The sequence below is a fragment of the Cheilinus undulatus genome, linkage group 15 (assembly GCF_018320785.1).
Source record: "Cheilinus undulatus linkage group 15, ASM1832078v1, whole genome shotgun sequence".
Lineage (NCBI taxonomy): Eukaryota > Metazoa > Chordata > Actinopteri > Labriformes > Labridae > Cheilinus > Cheilinus undulatus.
The window spans coordinates 20,317,426-20,341,012 of NC_054879.1; the positions used below are offsets into that span (position 1 = coordinate 20,317,426).

A 23,587-nucleotide genomic window follows, 5' to 3' on the forward strand; every position below is an offset into this window, starting at 1 on the left:
GAATAGGTGCTATACAAATTAAAGATGTTCTGTTGTCCTGCATGTAAACACTTCTTCCTGAAATGCTAACAGACAATCTTGGACTAAAAATTTCAACCAGCATTATTTCAATACAAAAAATGGTTCATTCTGATTTCCCATGCAGTTTCTAAGGAAAAGAGAAATGTTTGTTGATGCTTTTCACCTGTAGGGTGATATTCAGTTTTGAATTCAGTGTCAGTAGCAATGGTATTTTATTAAAGTTATCTCTACTCTCCTGATTTAACAGAAAGTAAAACTAGCACCAGGTGCTGATGCTCAACAAGTCTGTCTTTCTGTTATCTTTCCAGATCAGACATACGTACGTGTAAAAGGGAAATCAAATGTTTACAAATTTGTTCACACCAATAGGTTGATCTAGTGTGAATCATGGATTATTGCAATATTACCTCAGCTTTAGTCTATTTTCACATGTGGGCATTTACAAGCTGAAAAAATGTGTGTGCAGTATATGAAGGCATATACAGAGTATACAAGCACACATTTTGACACTTCGATCAGAGATAAATGCAAATAACCTTCATAAATCTGTAGCACAAATGTTTCTCACTAAGTAAATAATTTAAATTTCTTTAAGAGCAAACTTTATGTTCATTATGTTGTATAAAAACAACCTTTATCAAAGTGGTAACATTATCAAAGTTAATATAGCAACTGTATGTCGCTAAAGCTAACTTTGCCATGTTTGCTATGTAGCTACGTTACCTACATAGCTAACTTACAATTTCTACATTTTACTCAATTTGCTGAAACTCAGGGGGTTAAGCTAAAGCTAGCGTAGCAACAATGGTTTATGTAGCAAGGTTAACTTTATAGCTAGCATGTTAGCTTTAACTTAAGAGAACAAGTCTTGCTTTGACTGTAATGTTTGCTGTGTGATTATTTCATGAATGTAACTGTTAGACTTTGTTTATGAGTAAAGCTGAATTTTAAAAAATACATTCTAGACTGGAATCACATTGTACTGGTAATTTACATCACTTCTAGACTGACAGTTGCTGCATCCCATAGTAGTGGTCTGTAGGAGGGGGCGCCTGAGATCTGTGGTCTGCAGCCAGACTCTTCTCCCATTCATAGCCTACCTGGGAGTGATGTCCAGGTAAAGTTTGACTGTATGCTCATGACCTTTGTAATATATTTCATATGTACAGCAGGCCAATACGAAGAAGAAAAAAAATCCTATTTTCAAGATAATTTTGGAAGATTGTTGCCATCTGCCCGTGGTTTTTAACATGTATTTGTCTCGCTGCAGTAGCTGGTTTGATCTGAAAAAGTACAAAACTTCCAGCAGTTAGGCTGGATCAAAGTTGGATTACGTTGTAACTACAAATAAACCGGTTTGATTTTGGTTGTTTGGTCTGTTCAGTGAACAGCTTTCACACTAGTGCAAATGGACCAACTCGACAAACAGTTCAAGTTTGTTTCAGTTTTACCAATCAGGTGAAGTGTGAAAGCAACCTTAGACAAATCATCAAGCAGCATGAGACACTTAGTTTGTCTTTCTGTTATGTTGGCTGTGGCTTCTCCTGTAAATAAAAGCAAATTTTATGTGGAACCATACTGTCATCATTCAGCGTGCATACATTACGATTGCAATCACAAATTAGGACTGTGTGTTTTCTTCACACGTGGGTTGATATCTACCACTGGAAGACAGTATGATGAGCTACTGTAGCTAGAATAAGTAAGTTTTGTTTTTTCCTTGTTTATGTTGATGGTAAAAGTCCTGCACATTGCTCTTTCTTCATTACAGAGGAATTAACACCATTGGGGATATCCGATTGCAGTCCTCCAACACCGGAGCAAATCAACCATTTGTTATAGTGTGTCTGTTGTCCTACATATTTCTTCATTAAACAATCCACACAACCCTTATTAATTCTCTTTCACAAACTCATTAATATGTTTTTTTCTCTGATCATTGGTTTGCTATTTGCCTCCCAGTCTTAATCAAACTCATCCCCACACTGCAATAAAGAAAAAAAATAAGCCCGATAAACACTTACCATCAAAATAATTGCCTGCATACATTTGTTCTGCCTGCCTGAATTTCATATTGTTTTCCTCCAACGGTCATGCGATCTGAAAGTGAAGATTGTTGCGCCTTATGAAGGCATACGCTCATGCAGAGATGTTTGGAGTAGCTCTCGGGATGAGGAATGAGGGAAGGGGAGGGGGTTTGTTTGGAAATTCGAGCTGTTGCTACGTGAAAGAACTAATTAAGGCATTTTCTCTACCCACTAAACAATCAACAGAAGGATTTAACCATTGATCTGCCCCTGGCCACCATCTCCACACCCAGCTAATGTGCAAGCCAGTCATTCACTTGTAATGAAAGCAAAGGCTGCATGAATTTTTTTGCATTATCCTAAGTATTATATAATAACTGTTAATTATTCATATGTTGGTGACAGAAGCCATGGGAAATACTCTGACTGTCCCTGGGAAAAGCACAAAAAAGGAAGCCAATTAAACTGTTATCCATTGTCATGTCACGCTGCAAATTGGGGTGTTTTTGTGCTAAAGTGGTTGCTGAAAAAATTAGAAGATGGTGGGGCCATTTGCATGGCATTGAGGGTCAGTTGTTGTGACAGAGCCGAACAGAAGGGTTTTTCTTTTCCAGCCTGTTTATACACTGTGTTTGAGAGGCTGAATGCTGCTCACGTCCAGCTGGGATTAGCAGGGAACATCTTCTCACACTTGTTTACCTCACCTGAGAATCCTTGCGATTTCTTCTCCTTTTGTTTTCATTTCCGCGTTAGATCTTTGAAAAACCGAGGATGTAGCCATGTGGCCCGCTTGTAAGTGAGGTTCAAGTTTACAGACGTGAGGACACATTTCTTCGATTGATAATAGACAGCATTGCTAATGCTACCTACAGGCTTACTGTTGCTTTAGTTAAAGATGGTGGCATTGGTTGGCCTAGAGGTTATATGTTGCACACATCATGTTTAGAGGCTGTAACCCTTAAAGCAGGTTTCCTGGGATCTACTCAAGGCTTCAGCCACTTTCCTACCCAGCTCCTTCCACTCAGCGTACCACTTTAACCACTGGCCTAGTCTCTAAAAAATCTTGATAACAGAGTAGAATAAGTAAACACAATATTCAAAGATAGCCTTTTTTCTATCAATTTTCTTTTTAAAGGTTTGACAGTATTTTTTTAATAGTTATCTGTCAGATTTCACAACTCGTAAATTACAGTACGTAAATAGAGATGTCCAAATCTACAAAACAGCCTATATTTCACTTTAACCCATAACCTAAATGCCCTCATTTAATTCCTAAAGGAAAAGCAACTTATTTGCATTTGAAACCCAACATTTATTTAGTATTGAATAAAACCCAGTCAATCAATGGTGAATTCTGGTATTTTCACTTTTGGCAGTGCAGAAGCATTGCATTTAATCACTCAAGAGCACTCTTTTTCACAAAAACAACTCTGTTGCATTTGTTTTCTCAAGAGAATTATTGATTTATAGTTCTAGTTTGTCAAGATATGACAAGTCCTCCTTTTTTACATTGCAACGGGAATTTCTCAAGGGTCAGTACTCAGATCTATTAGATTTCCTATTCAAATAAATAATATCACCATTTTATAGCATAGTGTTAATGTCCAGCTTTATGCAGATGACACAGTACTTATATTTCTTCCAGTAGCATTCATGATGCCACTCTGAATCTTTAAGAGGCACTTGGAATCCTGCAGATCCGTCTATGCAACCTGAAACTAGTCCTTAATTGAACAAAAAACAAACACATATCAGTTCAGTTAAGTCTAGTTACGTTTATTTACCGATGACATTGATTGTACAAATGGAATTCCCCAAGGGTCAGTGCACGGACTAGTTTTATTTACCATTTACATCAGTGGTATCACCACTTTACTACACAATAACAATGTGTATCTTTATGCAGATGACACAGTCTTTCACACCATCCATGGTGCCACTGTGAATCTTCACCAGACATTTGATATTCTACCTGTGAAACCTGAAACTGGCACTTAATTGTGCCAAAAGTAAACAAATATAATTCCAAATGCAAAGCATTGTCTATAGCTTTGGTGATGGTGATGTTATCAAGAGACATGCAGCCAGTTCTACTTTGAAATCTTTAGATGCTCTTTATTGTTCTAAGATTCATTTCTGGGCTCAGCTATGGGACATATCATCTCGTACTCTACCACAAAAAAACAGCCCTTCATGCTCTACCAACTAGGAGGGATCAATGCATTTATTTATTTGTTTATTATTCATTTAAAAAACTAAACCTTATCTCTCAACTTTTCTTTCTTTTATCAACAGCGCCAATATTACATGTTCCCAGTCATGTCTCACCTGATTTCCCAAAATCTCCCCAGAGAGAACAAGACAGATCTGTTTTGGTTGACAAGCACCAAACACATATCCTTGGAAAGTAGATGGATTGGCCAGACCCCAAGTCTGTCATCAGTCAAATCCATCTTGAAAATTTCCAATCCACACCAAAAACAGTTCTGACCAATCAGCGTCATTTGAGGAGAAGAAGGCGGTAGCAACAGGCGTGGTTATGTTGAACTATGAGCCGATAGCAATGGTTGCCACTGGTGTAACAGTTAGCCCAGGTGAACCTATAGCATAGTGGACATTTCTTAGTTAAATGAAGAGTATAGAACACCTCTGAAAGATTTTTATGATGTTAAACATGTTTGTCTATGTTTTCAGTCTGCTTTGGCATGAGTTTGCAATCAATACTGGAAATCATTATGAAAAGTCGTGCCCTTCCCAAACACTTTCTATGGGAGTTTTCCCAGATAGATGTGATATATAACCATGCAATGGGTATATGAAGCAGTCTATCTGGTGTGTCAGGTTACAACAAACTGGGAATTTGGTCTGGAAACATTATGCTACTTAAACAATCCTACGTTTTAAAATCAGATCTTGTTTTGATGGAAGTTGATTGTCATATTTTAATTTTTACAGCTGTTTTTTGTGTGTGTGTGTGTGTGTGTGTGTTTTTTTTTTTTTTTTTTTTTTTTACTGTTTTTAATGCCTTCATTTTTAATCCGTCCTAGTTTCTGCTTGATTTTTTTGTTTCTGCTCTAGTTTACCTCAGTATGATTAACTAATTGAGTGCCAGCCCTTTTATAAAATGGAAAGTGGCTTGTGCCAGCGTTTTTGGCCATTTTGAGTCGTCTTTGAAGACCCACAGAATATTTTGTACTAGGACTCTGAACACACAGAATAGCTCAAATGAAAGAACAAACTCTATTTCATCATGGAGAAACCATTTGTTTGCAGCTTGTTCCATTCTTGATTTATCTGAAGCTGATTAGAGGCTAGTTTCACCAGAAAGACCACTTTTTTTCTAGAAAGCTGAGAAAAATGCATTTTTGTGAAAGAGAGTCTGTCAAGCAAAACAGTGATTTCAATGTCATAATTTTGCCTTCAATGAAATAAAAGACATCTGAAAATTGTGTTACAAATGTTTTTTTATTGTAAAATAAATAAAAATAAATACAAAATACAGCACAATACAACTGGACGGCCGCCACGTAAACCCCCTATACGCCCACATCCTCTCCTGCTTGCGTGTCCCCTGGCACTAAAGATCCTTTAGGGGGTTTCACTGTTCTTAAAGACTAGTTCACACACAAGGGTGAGGAATATTTCTCAGGATATCAAACAATGAAGCCAGCTCTGAGACAAACAGCTACTTTTGAATTAATCTACTTATTTACATATAAATTATTCCTAACACATGGGATATTCATTCATTTAAAAATGGTAGAGAAAATACATAAGAACTGTCAGAGCCCACTGGACCCTGTGTGAACTGTAGCTAAATTTGTCTGGGATGTGTTTACTCCAAAATTTGATCTATTTTGGCTGCAATTATATCCCACCCAGCCAGACTGAAGGTGAACAACCGGAGGATGTATGAGTATCTTGCTTAACCAGGGTTTAGACATCCTGCTGGCATGTTTGTCCTAATCACTGCCTTGCTTTGTATGATGGTTTGTCCATTGCCCTACTTTGCCGGCAGCATCCCATTGTGCAAACATTTTGAATCTGAGACGCAGCCTGCTCCTAGACGAGTGATATCCCTCCTGTGGTGAGAGTCAGGATTAATTTCTCTTCCTGCCGTACATGCAGAAAGATAGGGAGAGAGAAGGCAGAGGTTGCGGGGGGCTCGTGTAGGTAATACCTCCATCACCTATTATCCGAGGAGTATCATTTAATCGGGCCTTTGTGGGACAATATTGTATTTGGCTGTTGGTGTGTGGTGCTGGCGGGGCGCCTCGTGTATGATTATGTGTCTCATCGGTTTCAGCCCTGTGTCAGTAATCTGTTTGTAGGGAGATAGAGAACACACAAGCTCTGTAAATAATGCAAATCTGCTTCTGGGCTTCACTCTGTCTTTCTTCACTGCCACCCTTCTCTCTGTGGCATTCCCCCATCTTTAGTTTTCATTCACATTCTTTCTCTCTAGCATGAAAACCAGGATTAGATATTCTCTAAACTCCTGCTCAGGAATAATCAGAACCACCCTCTGTATCCAATCAGCCAGCAGGATGTATCTGTATGTGTATGTGTGTGTGTGAGCAGTCACTGGTTGGACAAGGTGATGCCTATTATGATGGAGAGATACATGACTTTTTCTCCAAAGCCCTTGACAAAATACAAAATTACAAACTTGTTAAAACTGCACTCCCACACCGGGGCTTAAATCCCAGATGGGTTTTGTGTTGTAATGGTTGTAACGGATAATTGATTCTGTCCGGTCACGGCTTAGAGCAGGAGGACGAGGGAGAAAAACAATACAAAAGAGAAAGATTGGGGGGAAAAATGACTTGGCCTCACCCTTGTGACCTCAGGACAGCAACCATTCAGATCAGCTGCTCAACCCAAGTTAAAACATTTTTGGTGATTTTGTACAAATTGTTTTTTTTTTTTTGATGACTGGGATGAACCCAGCTGAGGATCTACAGATTCTGGTGTGAATCTGCATTGACTCTGTGCTTTCTCTCTTTCTCTGCAGAGATCCTGAGTGGAGGTGTGTATGTGGATCAAAACAAGTTTCTGTGTCATGCTGACACAATCCACTGGCAGGACATTGTCAAGAACCCACGAGCCCATCCTGTGGTCGTGCCCACCAACAGCAGTGTCACATGTAAGTAACTCAGCAAACAAGACAACTTGTTTTGACTTTAACCTCATTCATAGGAAGTTTTATTATACACAGCTGTTGCTAAGAGCTGAAACATACTTCACAGATTTTGCATTGCTTTTCTTTTATACAGCTAGAATGATACTCAGTGTCTTAAAACATGTGTTGGTCCACTGTGCTTTAGCAAGTTCAGAGCCAACACTCTCATCTGTCCAAAAAGAGATTTTAGAGCACCTCATGCTTCCATCTGCTGAGAAGCTTTTTGGAGATACTGATTTCCTTTTCCAGCACGTCTTCGCACCTGAAGCCAAAACTACCAAAAACTGGTTTGCTGACGATGGTATGGTTTGATCGACCAGCCAACTAGTCTGGCCTGAACCCCGTAGAGAATCTCTGGAGTGTTGTCAGAGGAAGATGAGAGACACCAGACTCAACAATACAGATGAGCTGTAGGCTGCTATCAGAGCAACCTGGCCTTCATAACAACCCAGCAGTGCCACAGGCTGGCTGGATCCATGCCACGTCACATAGATGCAGTACAAAAGGAGCTCCAGCTAATAATTAAGTGCATACATGAGCATGAATTTCCAGAGGGCCAGCATGTCTGTATTATATATCTTTTGCTATAATCTAATATTTTGAGAGAGTGGATTTTTGATTTTTCTGAGCTTTAAGCCATAACCATCAACATCAAAACTAAGTGTCTTGAAATAATTCACTAGATGATAAATCTAGAAAATATGGAAGTTTCACTTCTTGAATTAAACCAGGCATTAAAAATTCCATATTATCTTCATTTTTCTTGGTTGTAGCATTCATCTTTTTTTTTTTAACTTCAACTAAAATCAGACAAATTCACAGATTAACTCAGGACAATTTATTACGGCTGGTGACTGATGAATTATGAGGACAGAAAAATTACACAAATGGCAGGAATAAGCAAAAATTGGTTAAAAGTGTCAGAAAAGGGTGAAGACAGGTGAAAAAAAAGGTTGAAAATGAGCAAAATGGGGGAAAGGCAGCAAAAATGGGTTTGAAGTGACTAAAAAGTGGCAGCATGATAAAAATGGAAAAATGAGAGTGGCACCAAAATGGTGTAAATTGGGCAAAAGAGTGGGAAAAATAGGGGACAAGTAGCAACAATGAGTTAAAAGTGGCATAAAAGTGGCATTCGTGGACAAAAGCAGCTAATACTGGTTAAAAGTGGGCAAAAAATGTGGCACATAAGGGTGAAAAGCAGCAAAAAAGGGTTAAAAGTGGCAAAAAAGTAGCAGGAATGGATGAAATAGTCAAAAATGGGTTAAAGGGGCACAAAAAAGGGGCAGGTTTTGGAGGAGAAAGTGGTGAAAAGGGGTTAAAAAGTATCAGTAGTAAAAAAATCCAACATCAGAACCCAATAGTAGTTTGCCACACTTTTAAGCTCCAAAATGATGTAACTGTTAGCCAGGATGCTAGCACCAATGCTAGTGATCCAGCACACGTGCATCATCAATAAATCCCAATTGAGGAGGGTCCATTCTCTTGGTTTATCAGGGGCCCATTCTCTGGGGTTTTCAGGAGCCCAGCCAGCTCTGTGTGCTTGCCTGCTGCTCAGTGGTATTCAAGACACTTTCCCTGCTCATGACAACATGGACTCAACTTTAATGCTAAAGATTAATAGGAGCAAGTGAAAGAGATTTGTTCTAACTCAAAAATTAACTTGAAAAGCTGAAATGCAAACATCTCACAGTATAAAACAGTATGTATGGACGAAGCTTAAAGCTTATTCAGGCTCTTTTTTACATTGCAGACAACCTTTTCCTCTGCTTATTTCACCTAGGAGCCTTTATTCTGATTCTTGGTGTTGAAAGTAAATGTAAGCACTGCTGTTTACCTCCGTGAATGACTGCAGACACGATCACTCATTTACATCAACAACCTTCATTAAAACCACTTTTAAGTATTCAGGACACAGCTCAAAAATCCGTATTTAAAGTGAATTCACAACTCTTCTGCAGGCCTCTCATAAACAGAAAAAGGCTTGTATCCTGACCCAGTCTGTTTACAATAAGTGAGTGGCATCAGCTAAACATTGTCACTACAAGGTCAACCCTTGACCTCATTGTGTCACTTTGATGGCCATAATAATGAAGATTAATTTGTCACTCCAAACATGTTTCATCTTCACTGTGGCCTCTTTAAAATGGTTAATAAATGTGTGGCATTATAAGGATTTAGAGGAGCTGAATAAACATTTTTAATCAGTCTGGAGGTGAGGTAGGGGTGGTTGAGGAAGAAGTCACCTCCTCTGACCCCCTTTTTTTATTCATGGACTTAACCTCTTAACACGCCCTACTTAAGTTGATAATAAAGCATTCTATCTGTTTTCTATTCATAATCTGTTGTTTTTCTTTAAGATGTCTCATTGCTACGCCTTTGATTACAAAATTGCACAACAAAATGCATTAACATTATGGGCCAAGATAAAAAGACTTGTCTCTGCATGTGTCCTTAAATTTCCTCTCACAGCTCTCGCTTAAGACTTCAAATGCAGATTAGCAGTGAGGGGCATTGATATTCTGCTCAATCACCCTCCTTTCTGCAGCCCTGTTAGCCCTGGATCGACCCTTACTCCTGTGCGAGTCCTTTTCTCCACCAAAAGATCAAGGATCTCCAAACCTGTAATCCACAACTGAGAACTTAATCTCCATTTCATCCATTGAGGAGCACAAGTTGTTATTGCCTTTGACTTATTTGTGCCACAATCATTGTGTTGATCACTCTCTTTTCAAAACAGGGCATACATTTTTTAAATCCCCTGCCCTGTTGATTGAGTTAAATCCCCACACATATGTCTTGCGCCCTATGCCAGCTCCAGTTGTGAACCTTTTGGGGGCTGTTTTTAGGAAGCTGTCAAAGATTATGGTGTTGGAAGAGGGGTGGGACAGGTTTATTCCAGGTCAGTGAGAATTTATAAGAGGAGATAGTGAAGACCTTGGGCACAAAATGAAAACTCTTTGGCTTGACTTCACAAGGCACCAGGCTTAAAGAAGAAAAGAGATATAACAAAGTGCAACACAGGTGCAGGACTCTGCAAAAAGCTGGCTGACATTTTTATTTTAACATTTGTGTGCTTCTTTTCATAAACCAACAGCAACTGGTCTCTTTTTTTCAGAGAACAACACTACAAAAAAAGAACATTTATTTTGAATTTCTCTTTGAACAAATTCTAGTTTTACCCAGTTTTAGATTAAGAGAAAATGGGATTGACATAACAAGACTACTTTGATGAAATGTTCCTTGTGAAATGGTTGTATAAGTACAAGCTTCAAGTGACAAAGAAGAGGCTCTCACTCCTTTGTGCATGATGTGGCACGTTGCCACCAAGGTGTCTTTATCAATCAATCAATCAATTAAAAGCCTTTGTATTTCCATGTGTAAGCCCACAACTTGAGGTGAGAGAACAGAGTGTGAATTCTATATTAGCAACTAAATCAAGACTTACTGCCTCCTAGCATTACATGGCACAATGCATTATAGGTGTTAAGAAGGCAGTGAGAATCCCAGTCTTTAGATTCGGGTCTGTTTGGACCACTAATAATGGATTTACAGCAACTTTATGTTTCTGAAGCAACTTTGCCATTATTATGCCCTTTGTTACTTTTAATAGGTGAGCTCTGTTGTAGATTTTGATGCCAGATTTCAGTTCATTAGGTAAAAGCCAATCCATGCAGGACCTCTGCTATCTGCAAAAGTTTCTCGTTTGATTTTTGATTCAATATAGCAAACATCATCTCAGGTCAAATCTGTGTAAATATAAACTGACAAAAAACTGCTTTTTACAGATTTTAGTCGCAGCATCAAATGTACTTTTTAAAAAGATGATGCATTTTCCACTTTTGCAATGGTATTAAATTTCTTTCAATTGCTTTGAATAAATTGCATTATGCCTACAATGTGTAAGTGCATGGAGGTACAGTACTGTGCAGAACTTTTACGCATGTTTGGGCCACAAATTGAGGCTGAAGTAAGGCGTAGATGTGGCAAGTAAGCCACCAGAGGGCACCAATGTGTGGAAAGGGGGACTGACTCAACCTCTGGTCGTGCTCTGGATGTCCTTGCATCTTACCGGTGGCATGGGAAAAGAATTTGTTGAAAAAAAAAAAAAAATAGAATTCACCCCTTTAGGGCAGAATAAGGGGTAGATGTGGCCAGTAAGTGTTGCACAGGGTACTGTCAGGGTGGGTAGTAGGGTTTCCACAAGCCCCTGGTTGCGCTGTGGATGTCCCAAGGGCCTGAAGACTGCTGCAATCTCCTGACGTATAAATATGGGTGAAAAGGCCCAGACAAAAGAAATTCTAAATTCCATACAGCTTGAGTCACACATCTGTGGTGACATGTGTTGTGGCAAATGGTTCCCTGTCATGAATCCTTAGCAATAAAAATAAAATATAACATAAATAAATAACAAAAATAAAATAATAAAATAAAATGTAACATATGAAAAGACTGCATAGTTTAACATTTTTAATGAAAACAAACATATAATCCTCATAGTGGGGCAGCTTAACTAGAAATTCCATAACAATTGTTCATATTGTGATACAAGCATGAAATTTGGTACAGTTATAGTCAAAGGCATTCCCAAAAGATGTGGATATGGAGGCATCAAGAATTTTTGACATGGCGCCCATGGCAGCCGTTCAAATGGCCACCAATGATAACCGTTTTCTTATCAATTTTCTAGGAATGGATATTTGCTGATATTAAGGACCTAATTAGTTTAATTTGTCTACCATACCATTGGAGAGGGTGGAGGTTAGGTGAAAAATTGGCGGGGCTTTGATCAGAAATGGGTGTGGCTTGAACAGGGGTTGTTTTATTTTTGCAACTTCATATAACACATAGAAATTGAAAAGATGGAATGGAAATTGAGTTTGAGGTTGTTGTTTTTTAAGCCTGAAATTGATACAGTTTGAACAAAAGTTGCTACCTGCTATATTTTGTTTATTAGAAAATTAGAGACACTTCAGAATTGAGCTTCAGATCAATTGATCTGAAGAGAAAGAGAACCATTTCAAATTTACACTACGTTTTATATGAATTTGACACTTGAATTAAGTTTCAGATCAGTGTTTTTTTATTACAAGACTGAAAGAACTATTTACAATTTACACTACATTTTACAAACATTTGAACTTGAAATAACCTTCAGTGTATCAATGAAAACAAATTTTTGGGGGGAAATTTTTGTGGGAGAGGGAGGGAAAAGGAAAGTGAGGGGAGTGAGGTGTTTTTTTGAGCGATGTATAAAATGGGGTTAAAAAATGAAAAGAGAGGGAAAGCGCTTCTGTCTGTCACAGCAGTCTATTCAACATTCTCTTTCACAGAAACAAAGGGATGTACAGTTTAATTCAGCTTTTTATGCACTTGTGCTGCCTCACACAACTCTTCTTACAAAAACTGACCTACACCTAGCCCAGTCGTTCATCCAGTGCCATTTAATTCCTGTGCGATCTGTACACCATCAGAGTAACTACATGAAGTCATGTAAAGCCCTGTTACCCTTGGCTTGACTCTCCCACACTGGCACATCCTGTCAATTCAGGTGCAGCTATCTAACTACATCTAAATATGCACAATATCAACTAGATGTAGGACTAACAGACAGCATTTAGGAAACTAAACTATGCTACCACTAAACTATCACTAAAAGGAGTAGATTGATACTGACTACAGGAATAATGATGTTAATGGCTGATGTATTTAGCTGACACTGAACCCCATGCTGAGTTTCACAGCAGTGGTGTCACCAGTGTGCCTTGGCTGTGCTTCGGCGTCCACTCTACTACATTGTCTACAGTCACAATAATTATTCTTCATTTTCTAATTCTTCATCATTCTTTATTATCATCCCTGATAAGAAAATTGATGAGAAAATGGTTATCATTGGTGGCCATTTTGAAAAATGGCTGCCATGGGCACAATGATGAAAATTCAGGATGCCTCCATATTCAGTTTTCTTTTGAATGCCTTTGGCTATAACTGTACCAAATTTCATGCTTGTATCACAAAGTGAACAATTGTTGTGGTTATCTCCTCCACTATCAGTAAATATCTCACTGAGTTTGCCTCTGCATTTTGCTGACTTTAATTGCCCAAAGGCAAAGAAGTATCTTGAATACTTAAATAATAAAACAATCACTTTTATAGCAGACATAATGCCTTAGAAATATCAAACTTTCTTTTTTAAATTAAAAAAATGCAGTCTGAAGCTTTAGCAAAACCTCTCTGAAATTCTATACTTAACATTCAAGTGCACATTACATAAGGCAAATTGTTCCCATTAACAGTTCAACTTTGTCTTTTCCTAACAAAAAATACCACAACTCTTAAAACTAAGTGGTAGTCTTTAGTATAACTAAAGATACATAACATTTTCAAATTGCTCATGATAAACTTAAGCTGCCATCTCTTAAGATTTTGAAAACAGAGAATTTAATTTACAGCATTCTAAAAAATATATACTTTCCTTTGTATTTTGGAAACAAAATGAGCAAAACTTTGAAGCTCTAGCTTAGCTCCCCTAAAATGCCAATTTGAAGTATAAAGCACATGAAATATTGCACATCATTAACATTTAGTGGTTTGGACTTGTTTCTTCATAGCCGGCAGGCATAATTTGCACAAGAAATGTAACGTTTTTTCCATCGGGATCTGTGGTGGTTTGTTTGTAGAAGTCCTTTAAACGTTCATAGTTTCTGCCTTCTGTCGTACCTGATGATCTACTGCCGATGTCACAAGCTACTCCGTTAGCCACATTGGCCATACCTGGCGCATGGTGCATGTCGTATACCTGACTCGCCTGCTGTAAATAACTTCGACTACCGGAAATCACACTTAAGCCTTCGTAAAACAAAGACCTCTGCAATTCTCGATACCCTTTGGAATATGAGTGGTCGTTTTGCTTCCCAAGTGAACTGTGCTCACATCTCAGTTCATGCATTGAAAATTGAACGGTACAGCTTACCGTTCAACAAGAAAATGAGCGCTTTCATTGAACGCAGTCATTTTAATGTGTTTGAACACAACAGTGGAGTTCATCATTTGCCAAAAATATGAGTGCAGTCATTGAACGCACTCATTTGAACTCGTTCAGGCACAACACTGCACCAAGGAAAAAATTAAAGACAATTTGCCAGCAAGTGAGTTTTTATGACCTGGCACGCCAGGTGATAATGGATGTGTTTCACACATCCATCTGGAAAACCACTCATAGACAGCGTTTGGGAAAGGGCAGAGCCTTAAAAAAAAAAACTCAAAGGGTGATAGGATGAACGTTCTGTCTGTCAGATCTTCTTTACAGGCCAATCAGACGTGACATGTGACATAGCCGCTACCGAGCTGCGCCTCTACCAAAGGGGTAAACTCCATAGAGAGCTGCATAACGCCAAACATGGCGACTGCAGACATGTCAGTACATGACTCTTGTCGTTTTTGGACAGAAAACAACTCAGTGCTGTTCTTTGTCCTTCTTTTAACAAAGAAATGTCATCACGTTCTGATAAAACTTCCACAAAAATCTCTTCTGCCATAATTGCACCAACCTTTTCTCGCTGCTTGCTTATGTCACAACTCTGCCACACCCAAAAGTACTGCCCCTCGACACTGATAGGTTGTGTTGCTTTCTAACCGGGCCCAAACGGTTCAGGATCACGGATTCGCCAGTGAGAAACACATAAACGGGCAAATCCATCTGCTTTACAAGGTTGGAGTTTTTAGTCATGGACTAAGATTTAGCCTGGAATGACTTGACAGACAAAATGCACAGACAGCGGTGCAGAGATCAGACTGCATCTCTGTGCAGACAAGTTTCTCCATCTCTTGAGTTATAGCAGGACTTTTAGACTTAACTACGCTCATGTTCATGTTTTGAAAAATGAACTCATTTAACATGCTCTGGCACAACGCTGGCTCACATTGGTTGTGGTTGACTGCCTTAAAACTGCTCGGATAGAGTCTTATGACCACCTTACACCTGACAACTGAGAACACGGGAGTGCGCTGCAACTTCAGCAAGAATCTTGAGATTTTACTCCAACTTTGGCATTTCTTCTGTGACGCAAAAATGCTTGAAAGTGGTTAGGCGTAAGGTCGGTGTGAGAGACTACACATATTATTTTAAGAAACTGGTTGAATAATCCATTGGTATTTCCTACGAGGGTGCTTTATAGTAATAAAATGGTGCTCAGATTTAGCTGTAAGCTACCGGGGAAAAGTTGTACAAAAGAGCAAAGGGGAGATGCTAGAAAAAGACAAAGACAGACAAGGATAGACATTAAGTAAAGGAGAAACCCAAAGGAGTGATGAATCAGCCAGGGCTGGATATAGAAAGACAGAGATGAAATGTTTGGTGGAGAGGGGAACAAATGAGAGAGAAGAGCAGGGGCAGAGGATGGAGAGGCTCATGTTGGGGAGTAGAGTCAGTCTCCATGCTAATAGCTCTCTTCTGGAGAGGCTGATGGACATAGGACAGCACTTCTGCACTTATCCAGGCTCACTTCCCCCGCAGTCAATTATCTGACAGTCAATTAAGTCCTCCAAAAAAAACAGAAGTACATAGACTGAAGCACTTTTTGGCACTTTTATCTCAACATGATGGTGTGTTTCAGGCTGGGGGGATTTGGCGTGAAGACATAAAGAATTGTCTAATTTTCCCTAAACAACCTGTGCCAATGTAAAGCCATCACAGGTTAGATTTTTGTAAATGTCTGGAACAAAATGCAACAGTCAGGCAAGAAGCTGTGTTGATGCTGTTCCACTGAATATTTCATTAACAAAGGTGCATGAAAGATTAGACTACCCACAGAAACAGATTGTAACATTTCTGTGAAAATGTTTAACAATCAATTACAAGGGTAGGAGGCATTTTAATAACGTTCAATTAAATCAGTTGCTCAACAAACTATTAGCAGGACCACTTGTTAATTTTAAAACTCACACCGTTCCTCTGATTCAACTGTTCATTACAGTTTTGAAATTGTTATTCCAGATTCTTATTAAAATGAGTCCTGTAGGACATGTACTTGAATGTTCTCATAATAAGGCCTTGTTACATTATGTCATGCTGTTGGGAACAAAAGCAAACACATACCAAAGTGTTTTAAAGGTAAGCCAGTCAAGCTGTTTAATCACAAGACAAAGTTGCACTTTATGGATTTCTAAAACTGCAATGATCGTGCTTTGTAATTCCATGAATATTAGAAATAACAATGATCCCTTTCCTTGAACTTGTGTGCAGGTCAGAAGTGCCACCGCTCATGTAATGGTCGCTGCTGGGGACCTAAAGAGGACCAGTGTCAGAGCTGTAAGTAAACCCACAGCTGGCACAACACATTGTGTCTACATATATGCCTCATATTTGCCTTCCTTTGTTGCATGTAAAGCAGCTTTAAAAGTCTGTATTCAAACACAAATGCAGTGCCTAGGAAAGTATCCACCCCTTTAGATGATGTCAGAGTTCTACTAAGTAAATGTCAATTAAATAAAAATATGTGATGTAAAATAAGCTATTGCATAAATATTCGCCCCCTTCAAGCCAGCATAATGCACCTTTGACTGTAATCAGCACTGAGTCTGAGTGGATAGGCCTCAGTCAGGCTTGCACATCTGGACACTGCAAATTTACCCCAACACTGGCCAAGCTCTGTCAGGTTGCACAGGGATCGGGCGAGAATATCCCTTTTCAAGTCCGAACACAAATTCTCTATTGGATTAAGGTCTGAGCGTTGGCACGGCCATTGTCTTGCTGGAAAAAATAAATCTGCTCCCAAGCTGTAGTTCTCTTGCAGACTGAAGAACATTGTCCTCCAGGATTTTCTTTTATTTTGTTGCATTATTTTTACCCTCTGCCTTTACAAGCCTTACAGGGCTGTCTGCCAAGAAGCATCCCCATGACATGATGCTGCCACCACCCTTCTTCACAAAACTAGGCAGGTTTACAGATGTGCCATATTCCTTCCATTTCTTGATGATGGATTTAATTGGACTCGAGGGATGTTCAGTTGGAAATTTTTTTGGTATCCATTCCCTGACATGTACTTTTAATAACCTTTTCTCTGAATTGCTTGGAGTGTTCTTTTGTCTTCAAAGTGCAATGGTGGCCAGGAATACTGATTAAGCAGTGACTAGACCTTCCAGACACATTTGTCTTTATACTACAGTCACTTGAGACACATTCACTGCATTCAGGTTAATTCCAATTTCATTAAATGTGAGACTTCCAGCACCAGGCTAATTTAACAGAGGCTAGGCCTCTGTTAAATTAGGTCCGTCACTTAAAAGGGGGGTGAATATTTATGCAATCACTTATTTTACATTACACATTGTTTTTGTTTAATTGCAATCATGTTGCAGAAATCTGTTTTCACCTTGACATTACTTTTGTCATTTTTGCAAATGTATCTTCAAAAAACAGCCAAATTGTACTGACCATGCTTGATTTTTTTAAATCAATAAAATGATAAAAGATCCAGGGATGAATACTTTCATAGGCACTGTACATGACGTGTTGGTTATGCTTTGATTACATTAATAAGAATTGTATTCCATTTGTTAAAATGTTGTGATTCCTCTTTAAAAAGGCAATCCATTGTTCCTCACTTCTATAACTTACATTTACTAAACAGAGCTTGAGATATTTATTGGTGAAATCTGGCGTGCTTTAATGTGAGATAAACTAAACCATGTCTAACCAATGTGGGTAATTTGCTCACATCAATGCTGCAGACCATAAAATGCAGATGCATGCTAATTCAATCAACTGACATGAGCTTTTTCCTTTACCTGTTTGAGAGAACAATTTAAGCTAATCCATGTCATAATTAGCTAAAAATTGAATTGCAGATGTTTATCTGTGTTTGTTATTAACTAAAAGATCAATTTAGTTTAACTACACTTGGATCTGTTTTGACATAATCTTATCTGAGTTGTAGCTCATTTCCTGGCTCTGGAGTCATTTTAATCAAATCGTATCATACTTTTTGTACCATCCAATCAAAATGACAGTTTGTAAGAAGTCAGACAGGTTTCATGTTTGTAAATATTCCAGCTCTGTCTTCATCAACCCTGAATGACAGAAGGGATACCACCATCTCCAGCACAAACACAGACACAGATTTAACACCTGAGAACATCCAGAGACCCTGAACACATTTACCTCAAACTCTCCTGCTGGGACCTCCCACCTTTCATAGCAGCTAATGGCAGCTGGGAGAGAGTGTGAGAATGATGCACTACTGAGTCCATCAGCAGGAAGAGAGGAGGGGAGCTGCATGTTACTCCCGCCTCTTCACTCATCTTGCCTAAGCTCTCAGGCTGCCATCTCAGCCTGACGTCCTTTCTCTCTTTCTCTATTGCTTTTACCTGTGGCAACACATACACATAGCCAGAACCACATCAATGAAGGTTTAGAGCTTCAAACATTGAAATAAAATGCATCAGGGTTTGGGCTAGGCTCCTTATCTCCACATCGAAGTACATGGAATTGAATGCAATGTCATTACAGTTTTTTTTGGTGTAATGGTTGAACACTTTCATGCATATGTGTGGATCAGCCTTTAAATATGAATACCACTGGCAAAAGAAGAAGTTTAAGAACTGAGTGATCAGTCCTAAGAAAATTTTGGATGGGCTTCTGTCTTTCTGTGGTTAAACAATTGCTCTTGATCAGTGCTGTTGATAGAAATCAGTGCACCGTAATAATGGGTAAATTTTTACCAGCGGGCCCTTTTAGGTATATAAAAATCTCTGGCAGTTCTCATGTTGTTTTCTTACATGAGACCATTTCTGAAGCGCATCTCCAATAAAATGCATAAGCGATCCTCAGAAGTGAAACATTTAGACCTCCTCTTACTAACTGGCTGCAATGAAGATCATAAACCCTGTATTCTCCATAGTAACAGATGGGCCACGTGTCAGACTAGAAAATTAAAGTACAAGTTAAACAAATTTTTTTTCCTAAAATGAGATCTGTTTTTTCAGTTAGTTCTTAAAATGTTGATTTATTTCTGACTTTATCTTTCATTCCTGATTTCACACTAACAATGGCTTGTAATGCAGCACTAAGAGCCCTGCAGCTCTTTCGGTGCTGTGTTTGTTGAATTAACAGTAGAAGAGAAGCAGCAAGGGAAAACTTAAATAACATTAACATGAGTCATTCAGCTTCCTACAACTGTGAATGTCTGTTTCAGACCAACAGAGGAGTCTGTCCTGCTGTGTACTGTGCAGTCTGATGTATTGTTGCTATTCTATTGGCAAGCTAGGGATCCAAATGATGTCACCAGCACAATATGTCAGCACCTATCATCAAGGGTCTTTAAAAAAAACAGACAGAGGTTGAGATGTGTCGTCCTTTAGAATATCCAATCAATGGTCAGAAGATATGAACTCTAAAGTCGTCTAATTACTTAAAAACTCTCCTTCAGATGTAAGGGCAACAATAAATTAATTATTTTTGTCCAGACTTTGTTGTACTAAATCTAACAAAATGTCCTTGAAAATTGAGTTTGCTTTCATTGGAAGTTAATTGATGGATTTTGAACAAGTGAATCGTGTGGATTTAAAAGTAGAAAGTCTCCACAGTTCAGAAAACATCAGCAATATAGGTGGCTTCTCTGAAAATATTTTCTCAATTAAGTATTTGTAACCTAAATCCAGCTCCATTCACTCACTTATGTTGTCAATGCTGTAAACCAAGAATGTGATTTCAAGGTTTGTGCTTTCTTGTCTTAGCAATGTGAAAATAATTGAAATACATTTCCTGATAAAGCAGTATTCTCTATTTTCACAAAATATGTATCTGAGTTTCTGTTTGCCTGTATTTACTGGTGGTGCCAGATTAGCAAGTGGATGTCCTACAGATAAGATTACTAGCAGCCAAAATGTCCAGCTGAAAAGTATGCAAGTTACCAAAAAAGTAAATTGTAAATAATTACATATATCATGTTAAATAGAAAAATGTTGTCAAGAATCCTTAATATAAACTCAAAGTAGTTTTACAACAACCTACTTCCTGTGTGCTGCTGGGGTTGTTTATCTAAGTAACCTAGCACATGGCTAATTTAGGGGGTGAATATTCATGTGATCAATGTGGATGACATCAAACAAAGCATATCTCCGGGAGACTTCAGAGCTCCTGAAAACTATACTGGGAAGTGAACAGCATGGAAAGATTTTAAGTTAGTTATTGCTGCAGGAAGCCAAAACAAATGGAACTGCAGATAGTTGAACGGCATAAACACTGATGCAGCAGCAGGGACAAGGACAGGCCTGGGCCGAGCAGAGAGTTGTAGAGGACTTGGATGAGTGGGTCAGTCTAACTATGGCCAGTTCTCAGATGAAGTGGAACTATAGTCAACACAGAATAATGCCATGCAGAAAGGCAAGAGCACCATCTCACTTCTCTGATGGGAGTACAAGCTATGGGCTCTGGCTAATCTAGCCTATAGTAGCAGCAGCAAATGTAACTTCAGCTACGGGGAATAGCCATGAATGAGAGGGGGATAGCACGGAAATATCAACAGTGAATACTTTTGTCTTTCTTCTGTGCTACACCAGAGAAACTATTATGATTGGATTTTAGGTTTTAACTGAGGTTACTGTTGAGCTCATCAGTTTGTAAGGACTAATATGGGATAAGTGATGGTAAGACTTGACTGTCATTTGTTTTGCAGAGTTCTAGGGTGGTGTCTTGTTAACGGAGCACTGGTTAGTTATTTTTTGGGGTGATTTGTCATGTTTAAAGTGTAGGATTATTTGGCTGCTGTAAACTGCTTAGTATGGTAGCTAATGTGCTAACAGGCTAAATGAGAGCTATTGGAGTGTGATGCTAAGTGCTACTGTTGTTTATGTGTCTAATATAGGCTTATTGTGCAACTGAAAGCATATGTGTCGGGAAAAGCTCACAGCTCTCATTATGTTTGATTTAACAACTTACACAAAGACAGTCAATTCCAAGGTCTGGCCATGTATTATATGTGTCAAACAGGCTGAGAAACAGTGTAACAAGAACTCAGGCTTCATTTCTACTTTGATGGACTTAGATCAGGTTCAGACAGAAACATGTTTCCTCACTCCTGCTATCTAGAGTAGCCTATATGTCTGGTGGTTCAGTAGTCATCTCACGTTCCTGTAAAGCGTCCTTGGGTTTCTTGAAAGGCGCTATATAAATTCAAGATATTATTATTATTATTATTATTAATAACAGGTGGATGCTGGGGTGGAGGTGGGTTGAAAGTGAGAGCATGGTGCTGATCCAGGGCAGAGCAGAGGAAGAGACCAGATATCTTGCAGCTTAAACTGACCACTAAATTAGGAAGACGTGAGTCATGTGATTTGATTAAGATGCATGTCAGGTGTGAATCACTGGGCTCGAGATTACTGACTGAACTAACTCATGAGCTTTGTTACATTTGTTTTAAATAGCCATAATTCTTGAGGACTGCTGGTCATTTTGGCCCAAGAGAAAAAGTCTTGCAGAAACTCTGACATGTTTTACTTAAAACCTGGAATAAAAGCCTGATTGGAATAGCTATGTGTTATGTAGATATGACAGTCAGAACATTCTGATCAAAAAGGGTCAATCAAGGATGGATTTCAGTCCAAACAAGAGGATGGTTTATGCCTCTTGTTACTAGTGTCACAGAAATACAGAGAGAGATACGACTGCTGTTACTGTGAATGCTTGCCTCTCTCTTCAACTGCACATGCATGAAGGTCCACCTGAAGACCTGCTCCGTCCCAGTATTTCTTGTCTTCAGGAGAAGTTTGTACTGCTTGGCTTTCAGCTGAAACTTGTGGGGAACAGCAGAAAAAAGATCACTTGCAGTACGTAATGTTAGTTCATCTTAAGTGGATGGGAGCGATACAGAGTGCGAAAACTCACACAGCGTTTGTTTACAACACAGGCAGGGTTAGTGATTCCAGCACGCTTATCAAAAACTAGGCTGAAATTGATAATGGATAAATAAATTCTCAGCAGGACATCAGTTCTGATTAAGCTGGATCTTCCTCCGGAGTAAAACCTTAATAACACACACCCATTAGCAGAAGCACTTACCAGGCTCGTTATACTTAATGTCAGAGCAGATCATTGGATGCTGCTACTGTCCACTTTGTTGATGACTTAATACTCAACAGAGACATGAAAACATCATTTTATGAACTGGAGGTAAAATTATAATAATCTAACAATACCAATACACTTTCCAAGTAAATTATTTTCACTGCATGTAAAACCTTTATTTTTTCTATATATATTGATTTTCAAAGCCAATTTTAGATTTAAAAAAATCTCAAAATATTAAACAGCTTTTATATTTGCTTTTCTATCTGATATCCTGCCTTTATCAGACAGTCCTTGAGTTATCAATGGATTTATATGTCAACTTAGAGCCAAAACAACTTTAAGGGAGTATTATTGGTCACAGCATGATTGTGTAATTGTTGATATCTGGCTATGGCCATTTATTTTCTGCTTTCTCTGATCCGATTTTAGAGTGGATGTTCAAAAACTTTTGCTTTGACTTGAGGTCATGTTTGGCTTAACCACATTTATTTATCGCTGTTGTGTTGAAAAATATGGAAGAGTTTGGTCCAGATCTGGACTAAGGTCTGCTAATTAGTGACCATGGCAATAGACTTTTGGGAAGACTGCATGTCTAAATGCTTTCATTTTGAAGAAATGTTTTATGCATGTTTACGCACATCATATTTAGATCACTTTATTTAGCCACCATGAAAAATGGTGAATGTGGAATCCATAAATAATTTTGATCAGATTGCAGAAATATTGCACAGCGGTGCAGGGGTCAGCACTGTTGCCTTGCAGCAAGTTCCTGGATCAAATCTGGTCAGGGCCTTTCTGTGTGGTTTATTTTTCCCATGCATGTGGGGGTTCTCCCAGGGTACTCCAGCTTCCTCTACAGAGAAAAATAAAAACATGCTCATTATGTCAATTGGTGACTCTAAATTGCCTGTAGGTGTGAGTGTGAGCGTGCCTGGGTATTTGGAGACCCTGAATGGGTAGGCAGTGTAGAAAATGGATGGATGAAGAAATATTTCTCATGTACATGTGTATATTTATGTATAACCCAGCCCGGTGTAGACCAGTACTGTCACCAAAGCTTTGACATCAAAAACTCAGACAGATCCATGACACACAGATTATTTAAGTCTGTTTCTGCAGCCTTTGATAAGAAATCAAAACAACCTGCCTAAAAAATCGGCATGTGCTTTGAACAGGAAATATGAAGAGTGAAGTCATTGTCCTTCTGCCTGCAATTTATCAACCTGCTGTCGCTCTGTTTCTGCAGATGTCTGTCCATCCATTTTCATCATCCCTCCATCTGTGTCTCAC

General features: G+C 38.7%; 1 protein-coding gene across 1 annotated transcript in view; it reads left to right on the forward strand.

Moving 5' to 3' along the window:
- LOC121522464 (receptor tyrosine-protein kinase erbB-4-like) overlaps nucleotides 1-23,587 on the forward strand; it is a 536,924-nt gene that overhangs the window by 348,453 nt on the left and 164,884 nt on the right. Inside the window, exons 4-5 of the mRNA XM_041806890.1 lie at nucleotides 7,063-7,194; nucleotides 16,472-16,537. Coding sequence (XP_041662824.1) covers nucleotides 7,063-7,194; nucleotides 16,472-16,537 — 198 coding nt within the window. The remainder of the gene's footprint in view (nucleotides 1-7,062; nucleotides 7,195-16,471; nucleotides 16,538-23,587) is intronic.